The sequence below is a fragment of the Trichogramma pretiosum genome, unplaced genomic scaffold, assembly GCF_000599845.2.
Source record: "Trichogramma pretiosum strain Unisexual culture from Peru unplaced genomic scaffold, Tpre_2.0 scaffold43, whole genome shotgun sequence".
Lineage (NCBI taxonomy): Eukaryota > Metazoa > Arthropoda > Insecta > Hymenoptera > Trichogrammatidae > Trichogramma > Trichogramma pretiosum.
The window spans coordinates 37,705-56,266 of record NW_019640864.1 but is presented as its reverse complement, the minus strand read 5'-3'; the positions used below and the strand labels follow the sequence as shown (position 1 = coordinate 56,266).

The 18,562-nt window shown below is 41.3% G+C and overlaps 1 protein-coding gene across 2 annotated transcripts; it reads right to left on the bottom strand.

Moving 5' to 3' along the window:
* Nucleotides 1–959: 959 nt before the first annotated feature.
* On the bottom strand, nt 960–17,023 carry LOC106649709. Of its 2 annotated transcripts, XM_014367283.2 has the most exons (8): nt 16,644–17,023; nt 15,832–16,376; nt 15,600–15,760; nt 15,000–15,115; nt 8,030–8,472; nt 7,063–7,164; nt 6,661–6,824; nt 960–6,286 (listed from the first exon to the last, which is right to left on the bottom strand). In XM_014367283.2, the coding sequence occupies exons 1-8, from the start codon at nt 16,747–16,749 to the stop codon at nt 3,862–3,864; spliced, it is 4,062 nt and encodes a 1,353-aa protein (XP_014222769.1). In that variant the 5' UTR covers nt 16,750–17,023; the 3' UTR covers nt 960–3,861. The 2 variants fall into 2 exon arrangements, with proteins under 2 accessions (XP_014222769.1, XP_014222771.1); XM_014367285.2 differs by lacking the exons at nt 15,600–15,760; nt 15,832–16,376; nt 16,644–17,023 and adding an exon at nt 15,234–15,547.
* Between the last annotated feature and the right edge of the window lie 1,539 nt (nt 17,024–18,562).

Sequence of the window (18,562 nt, the reverse complement as noted above, 5' to 3'; positions counted from 1 at the left end):
TCTTATTATTTGAAACTTTATGTATGTTTTTATCATATAGCTTATTTTCATCAGACCAAAATCGAAATTAGTCATACTTTCAAATATATAGATGTATTGTCTTAGTGAATACTATCGTTAGCCAAAATGTATCTTAGATAGAAGGTGCTTATAGTAAAGTCTCCAGCCAACATCTCTGTTTTAATGTGTACATTGGCATATTTTCTTCTATGTCTACATAAAAAGTAGGTCTCAAAATTTTTATGCTTAAAAAAATAATCTCAAGATATTTGAAAAAATAATATCTAAAGTCAATCTGAATACTTACTGATACTATTCGTCGCTGATCGTTTTTTTCTGTTTTATATAAATTATTTCTTCGTGGAATGTACAAAGTTTGGGAAAAAATGTTTCTGACACACATTTCAAGCAGCATTTTAAGATTCTTCAAAAACTCTATTCTACGAAATTATGTTGCCGCAATTTTCTCGTGAGTCTAATTACAGAAATTATGTAGGAAAGTATAAAGAAACTTGTGAGAAACGACAAAAATATCTTATTTTAAAAGTGTCTGACAATTATTTTTGACTAATATATAAATAGAAGAAGAATATATAAAAAAAAGTTTGTTAATTTTCACGCATTTAAGCCAAAATTATTGATATATAATGTAGTATAGTTGATTAACGAAAATCAAATTAACCCAAATTTAATAACAAAACACAAATTTTAAATTTTAATTTTATAGTTTTCAAGAATTTCTTTTTTAAATCTATGGTTTGCCAAAAATCATGCTCGGTCAACTGTTAACGTTGTTCATCTTATTTCAATCCAAAGTAAATCTTTATATGTTACAGAAAAAATATTTTTTTAATAAAATAAAAATAATATTAATATAGAAAAAACTTATATGTATTTTGAATTGTAAAAAATGTACTTCGTACTTCCATTTATAAATATTTTATTTTTATTAAATGCTCTGATTTTTTTTCATCTTGTTTACATAATTCATTCACATCATTCTTTTGAAATTCTGGCATTCATTATTTACGTCATGTACGCCCTGTTATAATATTATGTTACAAACATTTACAACACGTGACATATGTTAATTTGATCTCATGCACGATGACGAGGGTATACTTTTTTTTCAAGACGAAACATGGGAAATACGCAAACAATGTTCTAGTGAAATGATGACCCTAATTATCTACAAATTTCGTTTGAAAATTTATTTTCAAATTCGTATCTTAAAGGCAAATTCTAAGACGTCATTATCGTGTAAAATTTTAATCTTTCTCTTCTCGTAAGAGCGGATTTCCTCTTTTTTCTTGACCTCAGGCTTTTTAGGCGCGAGACTGATAACTGGCGTTCGTGCTACCTCCCCAATGATCCTGTCGACCAATTGTCGAACGGAAGTCGGCACGTGACCTCGACGTCCTAAAAAAAGAAGAAGAAAAATTCGCACGACGCGAAAAGCGTCGAAAATTCGTCAGCTGCTGTGCAAATAAATCGTAGCAGGTTTTTTTTCAATTTATATATAGCTATACAAAGGGTATACTGAAATTGGATAAGTTGTGGACTTGAAATTGATATTATTTAGCGTATCGTTGAAAATGCTCGAGTGAAGCGTGTAAGTGTACACATGTACACAAACATTACAGCGGAACGAGGAATGGTTTTTTGTTTCGTTGACCGTTTGATACACGTGATACGCCTGCACATGATACAAAAACAGTATGGAGCATTGGCTTCGAACATATTGTACAGTCTTCGTGCTCGGGCAGAAATTTCGTCGGTCGAGAAAATACCGGGCCGCAGCCTGATAGTAATTGATTGCAGAATTTTCAGTATACCCTTCGGAGATATTTTTATGCGAGAACAAAAATTCAAACAATCATTCCGGTTATGAACGATAAAAGGAAATAATTGATTAATTAACTATAAACGAACAATCATGCAGAGTTCGTATTTGAAATTTTATCTTTTTCGACGTTTCGCTTATTTTAGCTTTGGATTTGGTATATTCGTAAATATTTCGAAAATTATATTATGAAAACAACACATTTACAGGTCGAACAGATAGATGCAAAGGGCATTGAAAAGTGTGCAAAGAAGGAAGGAATAATGGTGCGTCGTTCTGTCAGCTGAAGTCAATTTTCACCATTTTTCCGATGGAATCTCAGTAGCATCACTTATCGTAAAAAAGCCATCGGTCATAGCCACAATGTTTTTGTTAATACGAAAAAGGCGAAATTGACTTTTAGTTTTCTGTCTCGTCTTTTCTACTTGATAATGGATTCTAATGAACAATAGTAAACTTTGTAACAACGTAGTTCCATTTTTTTTAAAACTAACATTTAAATCTTTCTTGATATAGTTTACACACTCAATAGTTCATTTATTTTTTATACATCTAAATTTTTAAATGTAAAGGGAAATTCCGAGGCCTATTTTCAATTTTACTTTTCAATTTATTGCGTCAAATTGAGTTAAAAACTATACGAATGCTTGTGCAAATTTTGAAAGTTAATTGAGTTTGTAACATGACATCTACTGGAAAAAATTTTTCAGGGTACATTTTTTTCGCCAAGTAAATTTCCTGCAATTACGTATCCTGCACAAATATACATTCATGCTTCATATACATTTATTAATAATGCTTTGTTCGCGAACGTGAAATGTATACCAACCCATGAAAGTTACTACACATGTCGCATATGCAATATTTATACATGCCTCTAACCGCGTCTAAGAATCAAATATTGACACTTTTTTTCAGGATTGTCATGTAACACTAAAAGTTTTAGTATTCCATACGTTCAGTATATATATTTCTATATATTTTAATCTTGGAAAACGTTTGCATCTTGCACACAAGACTGATGCTTGGCACATGTTTGGCAAATTGTGAATATTCTCCGCGCACCCGATTCTTGGCTCAATAAAATTTATGCGTTTAATTTTATTTTTTACATCTATTTTATCATACTTCACAGCTCTAAATGTAAGAACAGCCAGCTGCAAACTCATAGGATACTCTATGATTTCATTAAAATTACAAAAGTTACGTAACATCTTTAAAATTTTTTTCATCGTATCAATGCGTTATATAAACTCGTTTTCCTTTTTTCATAGTTAACTTTTTTTTCTCGTAAGCGTAAAAATTGTTTTCAAGTTAAAAACTGCAAGCATTGAGTCGGATCTGACAGTAAATTAAAATGTTTGTACTTACGTATAATCTAGTTTTTTGCATTAAAACCTGTCAAACTATCAACATCTATTTGCTAATGCATAAATCAGTATTATATATACTATGTTCATATCAATTTATATTCTTTGTACACATGCTTCATCAATATTTATTCTCTTTATCTAAGTTAAAAATAGATTTTTAATTTTAAATTCCTATATTATCGGAAGCAAATGAAATTTGACATGGGCAATTTCAAAATTCATTCATGCGCATCTTGTAAAATTACCGACTTTGAAGCTATGAGTTTAAAGTTTAAATCAATGCGATATTAAGGTAGATATAATATTTATAAAAATGTAAATTCTCAAAAAGTTTGGGGAAAGACAAAGTTGTTCATTTTGGCTTAATTTAATCAAGTATTTGGCAACTCTTGCTTGGAAGTACTTTGTTTGTGGGAAGATAAAAATTGTATCTATGATCACTGGACCGTAAAATAGCAAATGTCGTTTCAGCAGTGGCTTGAGATATGCATTTGGAGATCTTGAATATAATCAACAATTCAATCCTTTGATATGAATAAAGTCAGCTAGGTAAAAGCGGTAATTTTACAAAATAACGTCAATTAAAAAAGTAACTAGAGAGCACTACAAAATAATCTCGTCACCGGAATTGCCCATATCCTCGCCCTATAAAACCGTCTCCTTCTGGCTTATTATCTTAATACCGTGCTTCGTCAGTATCATTTTGATCATGTCACTGTCGCGTATTTTCAGCCTCGTGCATTTCTCGCCGTCCGTCGTGGTCGTCGTCGTCGTAGCTCCGTTTTCGTCCGTGTCCGCCGTTTCCTCCAGCGAGTCGAGATTGTCGCCCGACGAGCAGAACCTTCCGACGTTGTCGGCCGACCTGCGCAGCGATCGGCTGCGCGACGTTCTCGGCTTGATGCTGTCGGCCGACGTCATGAATCTGTTGTCGCGCGAGCGCGAGAATTTTTCGCCGCTGGTGCGGAACGACGTGCGATTCTGGAGATTGTCGACCGAGGAGAATCGGCGCTTCTCCTGCTGTCGGTCGACGACGTTGTTTTTCTTGGGATAGGAGCCACGACGGCTCAGTCGACGATGCCCGCCTATGCTGAGACTGCGAGACATGGACTGCTGCTGTTGCTGTTCGTCCCTCGGCACGCATCGGAAAGCAGACTGCTCGTGATTCGGCTGCTCGGCTCTCAGTCTCGAAGACCTGTGGTGCTCTATCAGCTGGTGCCTCGGAATGACGTTGACGTAGAGCGGCTCCGGCTTGTTGCAGACGTCCAGCGAAGCTCTGAGCTTGCAGTCCCCGAGGCCGCCGACGTTATCGACGTCGACGCCGTAGCGATCCTCGTCGAAGGTCGACATCCTGTAGAAGCCCCGACTGATCTCCATGACCGATTTGGCCTTGGGCAGGCCCAGAGGCGCCGCGTGTCGATCGACGGCCAAGTAACCGAGCGACGCGGGCTGCTCGTCCGTGAGTATCTCCTCGGCGCTCGTGGCCGGCTCGCCGCAGATCTCGCACAGCTCGGTGTTCTCGTGGAGGCTCTGGGCGACGGCCTGCAAGTCCGAGGACTTGTTGTTCAATGCCTCGGTGGAGTCGCGCAAGTTGCACGAGCTGCAGATGTCGCACTCGGTGGAGTCGGGCGAGCTCAGGTTCGAGCGCATCGTATAAAAAAGCTCGGTGCTCGAGGCCTGCAGCTGTTGCTGCTGCTGCAGCTCGTCCGCCGCCAAGCAGCACATGCAGTAATCCTCGGTCTGAGTATCTAGATCGGGCAGCGTTATCAGTTGAGAAGTGCTGTCGGATTTGAATCTTCCCGTCGCAACGGGGGCGACGGTCACCGTGTCGTCGTCGTTCTCGTCGATCGGAAGGGGCTGAGGATTGCGCTTGATGGACTCGAAGCTCTTGGACTTTTTCGACATCGACTCGATCGTGGCGCGTCTCATTACCAAGGTATTTTCGTTTTTCAGATTTATCGAGTCGAGACTGCCCTGCAATTGACGCTGCTGCACCACCTGGGCATCTATGGGCTTGTTGATAATCAGTCTGAGTCTCTTGATGTAGCTCAAATCTTCGTCGAACAACTTTTCGCTCCACTTTTTCGACTCGTCCACGGGCTGCTGTGGCTGCTGCTGTGGCTGTGGCTCATTCCCTTTTATCTCTTTGCCGTCGGACTTGGGCGATTCCTCGTCGTCTATCTTTTTGGCGGACTTTTTCGTGCTGACCAGCGACTTGAGATACTTGCCATCGATCTCTAAATTTGTTTCAAACTTGGCGGTCTGCTCGTTGGAGTCGTCTAATGGCTCAAAGCTCGACGGCGCAGGCTGCGGTGGCAGTGCCGAGCTATTGACATTCGTGTCGTCGCCGCCGCCTTTGATATTACTACCAGTACCACTACTACTACTACTAGCAGCAGCAGCAGCAGCAGCAGCAGCCAGTTCCTCCGGGAGAACGTTATCTCTGTCTTTGCTCGTTTTCACGGAGAGCTCGTTGATGTCGTCCGAGCTCTCTTCGTACGTGATGGAGAGAGCGTCGTCGTCGTCGTCGTCGTCGACGTCGTCACGATCGTCGCTGTAGGTGTTGTCGCCGCAGAGGGTGGCGAGCTCGCTCTCGGTCGTCGTCGTCGTCATGGTCGTGTCCTCGAATGCCAGCAGCTCGTTGCGCGCCCTGGCGCTGCTCGGCAGCTCCAATTGGCTATTGAACGTGGTGTCGAGCAGGCTCAGCGCGTCCCGGCTCGTCTGTTGCAGCAGCAGCAGCGACGAGGCCGTCGACGACTCGACGAAGTTCAGCGAGTCGTTGACGAGGCTGCGGAAAAATTTCTCGCGCGCTAATTCGGTGTCGGCGTCCGTGGTCGACAGCGATTTGCTGTTGTTGCTTGGAAGATTCTTTTCCGTGCAATCTGTCGTCGCTGCTGTCGCTATCGCACGAGTGGAACTCGTTTGCTCCTGCATCGTCACGTCGCTCGGCGACGGCGTCGCGAGAAAGGCATTGTCGTCGTCGTCGTCGTCGTCGTCGATGTCGTCGTTGTGCTCGTACGTCGCGTCGTCAAGACAGTCAGTCGAGGAATAATTAGAAGATAATTCCAACTTACTTTGGTGTTGCGATGCGTGATGCGAGATGGAGATTGATGACGCACGCCATCGTCGTCGGTTGACGCACACGAGACGAGATTGCCGAGGGAGCAGCGTGAAAATGTGATTTTTTTGTTTTTTGTCAAAATTCAAAATTCAAAAAAGTGATGTAAACATTATAAATTTGACACTTTATTTCATTGTTTTGGCAACTAAATTATCTTATCTATTATTGCATTTCTATTAAGCTTAACAATTACATAAGAAAATAAAAATTTTTTTGTACAAACAAAATAGTCTGGAAGACTCGACTTGTGGAATCAAGAGAAGAAAAAAAATACATAAATCGATTTGATTTGGTCTTTTCTTTTTTTTTGTGCTTTATCGACTCACATGGTGGAGGGCTTGTGAGCGTCGTAAAGGCTCTCCCTATAGATGTAGTCGATCACCGGGTCTTGCAGCAGGTATTTGACGCTCTCGCCCCGCTTCAAGGCTCGCCTTATCCTCGTCGAACTTACCTCGTTGGGGATCCACTCGGTAACTATCTGTATGTTGTGCTGCGATGAAAGAGAGAAAGAAAGACGAAATATAAGCAAAGAAAAAAAAATGAAAAAACTTACAAACACACTACACACACAGAGAAAATCGTGCAAGATGTTTTTCTTCTATATTCGCGCGCTGGAAGAAAAAACTTTCGTTTTTCCGCGGCGAGATATGAAAGTTTTATGTACGAGACGTCGCGCAATACTAGTAGTAGTGGTAGTAGTTATAGCGTGTATAGTACGAGTAACTTACCAAATGCTTAGAAAGTACATCGGAATCGTAGATAAACTTGTAGGGGTTGGAGCCCTCCCTCGTGATGACGATAAGGCCGTAGCGTCCGACTATTTCTGCAATCTGTGCGAAGCGAGAAACATAAAGCAAAATAACAAGCGTTACGAGATTATATTTTATCGATCGATGCAGTCGCAGTTGCGGTCGCAGTTTCGTAAAACAGGGCGAAAACGTTTTTAATTCTAAATCGCTGTATATATACGAGGCAACGATTCGACGAAATAATTGTGTCGCGCGAGCCCGGAAGGCAGTAGCGAGCGATCGACGTGATATACATTTCTTCTCTCTCTCTCTCTCTCTCTCTCGCCCCTTTTTTTTCATTCACGGAAAAGTATTCGCGCTCACAAAAACCAGTGCATTAAATTTGGTGCGCATATAAACTCGCAAAAGAGTCGGCTCTCTCCGTTGGAATCATTTAAAAGGACAATAGGATTTAGCGGATGGCTTACATTCCCCGCGCGACAACACATAATTTCCTTTTCCTTGCGTCGTCCTCGACTCGACGTTGTCGTTGTCGTCGTCGTCGTGTCCCTGGTGCTTCAAGCTTGCAAAGGGACAAGTATGTGTACACACGGTGCGCATATATATACAGTAAAAACAAAGTCGAGGACACAGAGCAGCAGCAGCAGCAGCAGCATCAACAAGGAGTACATGTGACCGCGCGCGCTTACGTGCACGTGTGTGTGCTTTATACTTGCGACAAAGTAAACTTTCTGCGGCGTTATTTTTCAAAGCTTATAATATATGTGTGCGCGGGCGCGTGGCACTGCGAGAGCAGTAACAGCTGTCCGAGACTTTGTCTCAGAAGTGCACGGTAGAATTAAGAGGACGAAAAAAAAGAGTATATAAACAAACAAAAAATAACGCGTCAAAGGCTCTCGTCGAGCGCCCAGGCAAGTTTTGTGTATTATACAGAGTGAAAACTTACATCTGCTTCGTCCCAGAGACCCGGCTTGCTGAAGCTCTCGAGCAGATCGCCACCGCAGAGAAGCTTTATTTGCACCTCCTGCGTCTCGTCGGGCTCGTTGCTCCTCACCTTCTCGGGTATCCATTTGAGATCGTCGTCTTGTTCGCTCGTTTGATTGTTTTGGGCGGGTGAGTTGCTATTATTGGCGTCGTCCTGATTGATCCAGGAATCGATACAGCGCTGATGGTGCTCGAGGCTCGCCCGTGTCCTCGTCCAGCCCTTCTGCTGCGTCTCCCAAGTGCTCAGTCGGATCCAGTCGCTGTCGCCCAGGGCCAATCTCAGCATCTCGCATCTGTCCTTCGACTTGGCCAAGTCCTTTTTGCCGTAGTCGTCGTGCACGGGCGATATCACGCCGCCGACGACTACGTGCGTGCCGAGCTTGTGCAGATGGTCACGGGCTCGCTCTGCGCAAACACACAAAGAGAAAAAGAAGAAAATTAAATTCGTTAGAAAATAAAATTAATGTTCACTGCGGTCGAGGGATTTGAAAAAAAAAAGAAGTTCATAAAAGTGGGGAGAGGGTAGAGGTCGATGCAATATAAACAGTCGTCCGGGTGCGGCGAGCCGCTCTCGTAGGAATTTCATTCCAATTATATTCCAAAGCTCGGTGTGCAAAAGCGCGGCTACACTTCAAAATATCCGTACTCGAAACTTTTGAAAAAGGCAGATAAGTGCTTAATCTGGGACGTCAGAAGGGGGCAGTGGGTGAAAAAGGTGGAAAAGGAGAGAGAGCAAGAGTGGGAGACATTATGTACATTATATACATATAGCACAGCATGCAGCACGCGGAGAGAATAACTCTGGGGACAGAGCGCAGCGAGGCACTCTATTGTTTGGGCCACCAACAATAACGACACTCTTGGCACTTGTAAGGGTAAAAATACATTTTTCCTTTTTTTTTTTTATATTGTCAACTAGCACATACATACACGCATACACACACGTACGCACAATAAAACGTCATTGTTCTTCGGCTCACCCATCTCAAAATCATCTTCATCATTACGGTTGCGCGACATAAGCCGAGATTCTTATCTCACTCTCTGTTTCATCCCGAAAATGGTCGACGACGGTACATTATAAACCCATAATCCGTCGAGGAAACAAATTTTGAAATTCTCAAAGTTCTCTCGTGCTCATGAGCGAGCCATGTCTGGCGCACACAGCTGCGTTATCTATGGTTAATTTACGCGCGCGCGCCTGAGCATTCGTCGTTGCAGTTATCATTAGTTGGATGGAATGCGCGTATCCCCTCGTACATACGTATACGCAAGCTTCGAGGCGCGCTCCAGAGCGATCGTCGTGCATTATGTAAGCGAGAGCTGATTAACTCGGGGAGAGGCTAGATGTTTGTGTGTGTGTGTCTGTGTGTGTGTGTGTGTTACCGGCAGCTTCGCGCCGATGTTTAACTTCGAGAGCGGCGGCGGTGGCGCTTTCGGGTAGAGAGGAAATTATTATGCTACTGCCAGACGCAAGCACGCACACACACCCACATACGAAGTTTGTGGCACGGGGGCGCGAGCAAAGTGTAATTGCTTACTCTGTATTAATGACGCATAGTGTACGTCGTGGGCTCTTATACGTTATACGCTCTGGCACATACCTGACTATACGTAGGATGCAATATAGCTCGAGTGTGTTTATTATTTTTTAAATATACGCCGGGATAAAAATCACATACGGTAAAGGATTCATAAATGATGCGGCTAAACGCGCGTGTATACGCACGCGGCTTAACTTTCATCAATAATGTGCACAGTTGCGCGCCGAAAGCTCTATATGCATATATGACTCGAATTTTGCAAACACGCGCGCGTATGTGCGGATACCAATCCGATAAAACTTTCATTCGTTTTTCCGAGTGTCCGGTGCAGCGCAACGCAGCGCCCGAGTTTAATAATGAGCATTTGAAATTCATCACGGAGAGGATATTTGCGCTCCGGCCCGTTGATTTATCGATAAAAAAAAAACAACAACAAAATATAAAATGAAATGAAAATTTTCCCAGATTGCTCCATTTCATTACTCTTTCTCCGTTTCTCTTGAATTCATATATACGTACGTATGTATATGATATCTCGCTGAACAACCAGTCTCAACCTCTAACTCTTTTTGCTCTTTGCTTTCGGATGTCTCGGCCCCCGCACTGCGCGCCCGTTTTTGTGCACCAGGCGAGTGCGCGCCGCGCAACCGGCCCGAAAAGAAGAAAAATTTCTCACGTATAACAGCAGCAGCGGCGGCGGCGCACACTTGCAATAATGCATTATTCAGTTATACGTAAAACGACCCTGTGTAACATTGTTGTACGCCGCGCGCACCGAGTCTCGGTATATTTGTCTTGTGCGCCCTGCTATGTACGCCGTTACTTCTTTTCTTCTTCTCTTTTTTCTTTGCTTTTCAGCTCAAAGTTTCGCTGCATCCGCAAAAAGCTATATCGTGTCATTTGAATATTTCCGTCTTCTTATTTCGTCGTTTTTTTATTCTTCCTTATTTTTACTAGCGAAATGTTTTTCGGAACTGTATTTATGGATTGGCGTCTATGCGGGAATATGCTTTATTCGATTCAGCCATGCATTTGATTACCTCTCTGCCTTATATCAACTTTTTTCCATCAACTCGTGAGAGAGCAGCAGCAGCTCGCGCAAGGATGAGATACTCAAAAATGTTATTACGCTGCAACGTTTTTATCACACTTTGGGAAAAAAGATTCAATAAAAATGACTACTGTAATACAAAGCCATGGCCCAGCAAGCTCGCGCAATGTGCATGCAGTTGCCTCGTGCGTCTGTCGTTTATATAAAAGGCAAAAAATTTCAAAAGGAAAAAATCCATACCTGTGCCCGAGACGTGCGCGCTGCCCGCGCGTCGAGTCAAGTACATTTATAACAATATCAAAAGGGATGAAATCGCATTGAAATTTTATTGCGATGAAAAGATTGCAAGAGTTACTTTTTCTCTGCGCTCATGACGTCAAAAATCAATTACACCGATGCTGAAAAATGAACGACTTTTGCCAATAATAAATCAGCCTTATAATGTCGAAGGCGAGAAAAGTCCGTCGAGGTAATTTAAACGGGAAGCCAATTAACCAATGACGACCACTGTCGGTGCTCGCTTCCGAGATATAGTCAATCTCGAGCTCTCTTTCTTTTTCCTTTGCAAACTCCATTGAAGCTTATATGGAGCATACCACAGGCGTGTCTTTGAGGGGAGAGAAAAATGTAAAATACCGCACGTATAAGACAGTGGAAGCTTTGAAATTAGTTTTCCCCGGCAAAGGCTAAATTCCGAACTGGCCTAGAGCTTGATTCATCTTGTAAATGCACCACGGTCAGCTAATGATGTTTTAATCTTTCACCGTACTATGAATAAATAAAATCTGCGTAAAAACGAGAAAGGCGACCTTTTTTACGAACGTTCTTACTTTTTTTACGCTCGCGAACTTTGCAAATTATATTATGTTTTTACGGGTCACATTTCTCGTCACGGAAAATCTGCTCTTCGGCGGTTTCTCTCCGTTTTTTTTTTTTTTTTTTTTTTATACAAAGCCTCGCGAAGAAGATCATTTCTGCTTCAACTTTTGGTATGAATACCTCGGGATTTACAATAAAAAGTTACATTTTCGTTACAGAGGATAGTTGAAAAGAATTAAATTACAAACCGTCTTAACTGAAAGCCAAAGTCCATAATTCCGCAGGGAGACTCGCGATGTGCGAGGGTGGCTCAAACTAAAAATATCCGCGATACCATTAACTTGTATGAAGATGAACTGTGCTCACGCGCAGGCAATGAGAATCCTATTAGCAAAGTGCATGAATGAAAAAAAGGGTTGGGTTTCATCGCAATATACCGTAACACTCCTAGGCTTGGATAAACGCGCCCGCACATAGATACGTATATATAACTGCTGCATTTCCATTGAAAAGTCAAGAGCGAATGCAACCATCCATCTGCATACGTGTAATGTAATGTTAAAAAGAATCTCCCTTTATCTAGCTTTTTATTTTTTATGTAAAATTTAGCACGTCATCCTCTTTGAATTTCGAGCGAAAATTGGAATCGAAAATGAACGTATTCATACGCGCACTACGTATCGATACGGCTGTAACAATTTTAACGGCAATTTTCTGCAGAGGAAGACGATTTAGATAACGACTGCAGGGAGCTTCTATTATTATTTACTTTTTTTTGTGAGAAAAAAAATAAAATAAAAATCATCGTCCCTCTCGCAGCGCGCTACTTGCACAAATACACCGAGAGCACGAGAAAAGAGAGTAAGGCCGATATGAGATCAATTCGATCGTGTGTAAATAATACAAGATAAAGAAAAAAAAAAGAACTGCTTAAGCTGTTTTCTGACGCTGCTTCTTGCTGACGTCACGCTGCATTGCTACGGCAGATGAGAAACGTGACGTGTGTGTATGGCGCGTCTATGCAGGTGTGAATATTGGGGAATCGTGTTTACCGTACACATAGATACGTGTGCCCGAGTTCACGGGAAAATGGCGCGTAACTACTGAGAGAGAGAGAATCGGGAGAATTTCATACTTTTGGTATTTCTACCTATGTATGTGTAGCAAATATAATTCTGCAATAAATGTATACTATATACATCGAGCTTTCGTAACTGTGTGTTGTATGGGCGCTGCTAAAAGGGAGAGGCGCGAGCTCGAGCTGAATTAATAATCTAGATTATTTGGAACATTTCTAGCTGCTCCTGCGGTTAAATTGAGAGAGGAAGAGAGAGAGAGAGAGAGAGAGAGAGATGGGCTTATTTGCCTTTATGCTGTGAAACACATGAGCACATATACACAAGAGTATTTCAACAATTTTTAAAAGCTTAGAGCTTTGACTCTCGAGTAGACTTGCACACGTATGCGCATCTGAAGCTCGATTTTATACACGACACATATACTCGACGTAAGCTTATAAACCCATATTTACAGAACAGAGAGATACAGAGAGACAGAGGGCAAGAGCGGGAGAGAGAAAGAGAGAGAGAGAGAGAGAGTCAAATGACGTTTATTTTTCTTATTTTTCGGACGAAGAAATTCGCGTGCAAAAGGCGGATGATTAATGTGCATCGCGTTTCCGCATGTATGTATGCGAGAGCGCGCGCGAGCACGAGTCGTAGAGTGAAATATACGTATTTCGGCCCGCGAGCGCGGCTCGAAACAGCATAAAACAACACAGAGCAGTGGCGCACAGTGCACGAGAGATACATTATAACGAGTTAATTCCCGATGTTGGTTTTTCTTCGCACCGTTGCCTGCCTGGATCCTCGTTGATTAAAAAAAAAAATAAATGAAAATAACGGCGATGCGCGGCTTAATTTAGTTAACATAAAAAAAAAGAGAAGAAGGAGAAAGGGAAAATGTGGCACGAGGTGCTGCTGCCCGATATGCGGTAAGATAGAGAAAATAAAAATTTCAATTAAAGCTCGCGGCGTCTGCACGACGTTCTCGCGCTCGCGCCAAGGGGGGGGAGGAAGGAAGCGATTTGGAATAATCGCGTCGTACATGGGCGCTACTTGATTTACTTACTAGGCAGTCTCAGACACTACTATCGAATTATTCACGCCACTTTCACACTGTAGTGCTACTACTAGTGCTACTGCCACCGTCGCCGCCGCCGCTGCTGCGTTACATAAAGATGCAGTAGATGTACATATATATATATACGCTGCTGCAGGCGCATTCGGTATTAAGCCCATAAATTCGCTTTATATTTAAATATACCCTCGCGAGGCTAATCGAAGTAAACTACTTGCAACGAGAGCTAGATACAGGGAGAGTGACTTTGTATCCGACGCCTCGAGAAAAGAAAGAGAGGGAGAGCTAATTATAAATTTTATATACTTCGATAGCGTGTTAAAAAGCAAGCGCGTTATTCGAAAATATACACACTCGATAAATTGTTCGAGAGAGCTTGCAAGCTCGCAAACTCGTATACGCGGGCTAAGAAGTTTTTATTATGATTTTCCTTTTAACACGCGAGCCGCCAAAGCCTCTTACAGTAATGGGGAGAGAAAAGAGAGAGAGAGGGACGAGACGATGATAACGATAACGTGCATACTCTCGTAAATATAAGGTTAATAATAAGCCGAGGATGTTTTATTGCGATAATAATAGTTCTGGGATAAAAGCACATGTACCGTGGGAAAAGATAATCTCGGCTACAGCAGGGAGTTTTTCCGGGCTATTTTCTTTTTCCCCTCGTACAATCCCGCAAGCAAAAGATCGGAATGAAATAAATTTATTTCGGTGTTGCGCGACAGTGTCATTAATTATGTTATGTTATTTTTTGTTTTGATACGTATTCGACTTCACTATGCGATATCTCAAGAGCGTGGAATAAATCAAAAGTATCGCATATTTTCCGGGTCGGCGGTGATGAATCTTCAGTTCGTGAACGTGAACGGTACTAATTCGATGAGAGTTATTGGGGCACGAGATATCAAACATTGTCAGCTGCGACGAATGCGACGAATTTGTGCTTGTGACACATTGCGTCGTGGTGCTTTTTGTGCGCGAGAAAAAAAAACGAGACGCGTAACGATAATATTTATACGTACGCGTTATCAGCATTCGCAACAATATCTCGCGCGCGCGTTAAAAGGCGTGCGCTATCGATTAATATAACTCTTATATGCGCGCTCTCTCTCTCTCTCTTCTCTTTCTTCTATCCCTTTTCCCCCTCCGACGCGCGTCTCGTGTATACACACTTTCCCGGCTCTTACTAGTGCACTCTCTTTCTCGCACACACAGGCACACAGGCACCCGCAGACAGGCACACAGACTATACGTCTATAAAGCGGAGGAGCACACACGCACACGTTATCGCGAAGCTTTTTTGAAATTTCTATGCTCGTACGTGGATAGTTGGCGTTACTAAAACGTGTATAGCTATTAGATGTACGTGCGTGACTTACCGAACATTCTCAGGTGCATGTGAGTTGGTGGATTGTAACTTCCGCATGACATCAACAATACCCGGCCGACGAGTTTGTCCATTTTTGCTGATGGGTCCGCGATCGCTTTAGTCTTGCTGCATTGCCAATTGCGTGTGGTGACAAAAATAAAAACGACAGTAAGCGTGTGAAGCGTGAGAGAAAAACCAACACGTTTAAAAAAATACAACACACGCACTTTTATGCACAACTTACATGAAGATGTTGTTGGGGTAGGAGGGATGAAAAAATGCGCGTATCTTCTTGTTTACGTGTATTGGGTTGTGTATGTGTGTGAGCTTGTGATGTGGTTTTGTTCCCGAAACGAGACGGTGTGTTTTTTTGGCGTGATGTGAGGATGAGCGGCTAGAGCGCACTGAACGCTCCAGCCAGGGGGTTCGTTCGTACACTGATAGAGCCGAAGCGGAGGCTAAGCGTCGCCTGCGGTTGGGTTCATCGCGCATGCGGGAATCAGATGGAGCTTGCGGCGTAGCTTCCCGCTTGGTATTGTGCGCGCGCCAGACGAGATGAATTTCGAAGTTTTTGTTTCGTGGCGTGGAATTTTATGATAATCCAACGTACCTCGACCAGTTGTGGACTTGGAAAAATTGCAGTTCGTCTATCTTATTGACAACTGGTTGCGGCAAGAAATACTTGACGCTCTCTCCGCGTTGTAAAGCTCGCCTAACTCGGGCGCAGCTCCCTTCGTACGGTATCCATTCAGTGACCAAGTGAATTTTATGCTGAAAATACAATCGTCGTTCGTGAATACATAACTTTTTTCATTATATTCGATTATACTTCAAGCAATTACCATAAATTTGTAAAGAACATCGGACTCATAGACGATTTTACTGAGATCACAGCCAACGTTTTCAACGATTACTAATTCAAACTCTTCAAGTACTGAAAGGTGGTCAGAAACATATCTGATCATCTTTATCATCGCTTCCTTTTCTTCTGGCCAATCTGGCTCTGAAAAACTTTCTAATAGATCAGAATTACCAAGTAACTTTATTCTAACCGGCCTATTATCTGTTTTATTTTTTATACTCGGAGGTATCCAATCAGTGTCCTTATCATTTATATTATTGTCAATATCATTATTTATAAAAGAATCTAATATATTCTGATGATATAATACAGTGTCTTTCAAAGTTTTCCAATTACTTTGACTGATATGCCATTTGCTCAAACGCACCCAATCATGGGACTTGACGGCTAGTTCCATTAAATCACATCTTGTTTTATTATGTGCCAAGTCATTAATATTACTACTGGATAAATTATTAGTGGGTACAATTATTCCACCAACAACAGAATAAGTCTTCAATGAGTGCAAATGATCTCTTGCCCGTTCTGTAAAACGTAAACAATATAACTAACTAGGAAATTGCCGTATATTTAATTTGAAATAATAAATTAATCGTAAGTTAACAAATTAAAATCGAAAAAATTTTACATAAAAAAGTAACAAAATTGATCATTACCAAAGTCTTATATTTATCAATGAGAGCAATGAACATAACCAAACTTGACGTAATAACAATGTTTATTTGATGAGTAAAACGACACCCTCGCGAATGTTATTTCGAAAAATAGCCAAACATCGAACGATACACTTACCGAACATTCGCAAATGCATGTTCGTAGGTGGATTAAACTTGCCACAGCACAAAAGTATCACCCGATTTATTGTCATATTCTCCGTGTTTTCGTTATTTTGCTCCATTCTCGCAGCTTTTGACTTTTACTACACCTATATAAGTATAAACTTTTCTACGCAAAGTTGCGTAATGATTATCAATGATCACGTGTGAAACAAAAGCGACCTGTAATTTTCCTTCAGCCAGCGGTTTTTCAATAACAATGATTACAGGCGACACGTGTGCGAGCGATAAATTTCAAACTGATTTTTCCGACGTGCATTTGCTTGAACCATCGTCCTTCTGCGAAAATTTTGCAGGTTATATTCGCAGACACAGTGTTTGGATTGTGTCAGCTGCTTGCGCATTCGCAAATCGCGACTCGTCGCAAACAGCTGATGGCATTTAATATTTAAAGGTCTCCTGCGTCGGACAGGTAGATTCAGCTTTTATCATTTTAACTACTACTGAATCATTTTTAGTCGTTTTTAGTGTACCGTTCGTTTTTAGCTTACATAATTTTAATGTGTAAAAACGTTACACAATGAGCTTTTTTTAGTTGAATGTAAGATTATGCAGTAGTCCTCAGCAGGCTTATTGTATAAATAGTTCTTTGAAAAAAAATATCGAAGTCAAGCCAGAATGAAAATTTTTAAACCGTTTTTGAGATTTCTACTTGATACTTAACTAAAAATTAAAGAGGATGCCAAGAAAACAATAAAATGAATACATTTATGTAGATTTTTAGACAAATATATTGTGAAAATCTCACAAAATGTGTTCGAAAATAATTATTTTAGCTGGCTTCGTTATCTTCTAAAGAATAAAATTGTTCGACCATCGTCATTGCTGAATATTTCATGATAATAGAAAAATATTTACCAAAATTTTTTTCTTGAGTTTAAAGAAAATTGCAGAGTCCATTTGAATAACTTAAAATCAATTGCAAATAAAAATCAATACTTCTAGTTGTAACGTCTTTCTTCTAGATGGCGTCAACAGTACAAAAATCAAATGAAATTGTTTTGCGAAGGTGTATTAATGTATTTTGAAAATATTCCTGTGAAAATCTTGCCGTTGCTACGAAATATTTGCATCGCATATGAAGGTGCTCAAGTTCCGATGTCGAATGGGTAAAAATAAATAGTTTCACTACAGGGTCGTGACAAAAATTTTAAACAAAGCGATCCGCATTATTCAGCTAACGAAACATTCATCAACGACATTATGACCGATTTTATCGCGGCTCTATAACTCAGAAACAATAGGATAATCCATCACAATAGGTCGGATTTATTGTTATTCCGTCAAGTTCATTGATCAGCAATCGGACATGACACATTGTGCCCAGCAACTAATCATAGCTGCTAGGCTCCGAGCCCCCGTAACGTGCTGGCATAGCAAAACCGATACACATTTGGCCTCCTCATTCATCGAGGATTAATTAGCATGCATTATGTATATTGGACGCCCTACGAGGGACAGGAAAAGGTTTCGAGGTCGAGACAAATCACAAATACACACAGAGGAAATGACAACAACTTGTTTTTCATTTTTATCTTTGCTTAATAATACACAAATTTTATTTGAATCCGCAATAAGCAGAGAAAATTCATCGCCGTCGTCTGAATCATCGTCATATACTCCTCCCAACTCTCCTCGTCGTCACCATCGCAATCATCGTAATAATCGCAATTGTCATAAATTCATGCTCGGGTCTCTCGCATCGATCCCCGAATTATATATTCGTGACAGTCATACGGGTACACATTATATTTATATAACGTATGTACAATAATATAAGTTATTCTTTTTTCTTAACTTTCTCCATCTAAATATTAATCGCAGTTGTTTATTCTTACTCTCACTTCAATCATTTTCTCATGGCCTTTACGTGTA

What these genes read in the sequence shown, in the direction of transcription:
- LOC106649709 (XM_014367283.2), bottom strand. Translation starts at nt 16,749, where the DNA reads ATGGAGCAAAATAACGAAAACACGGAGAATATGACAATAAATCGGGTG. An exon ending in CATGCACCTGAGAATGTTCG is followed by an intron (nt 8,473 to 14,999) that starts GTAAGTCACGCA and finishes GTGTTTGCGCAG; the next exon opens with AGCGAGCCCGTGACCATCTG. An exon ending in GTCTCTGGGACGAAGCAGAT is followed by an intron (nt 7,165 to 8,029) that starts GTAAGTTTTCAC and finishes CGCTTCGCACAG; the next exon opens with ATTGCAGAAATAGTCGGACG.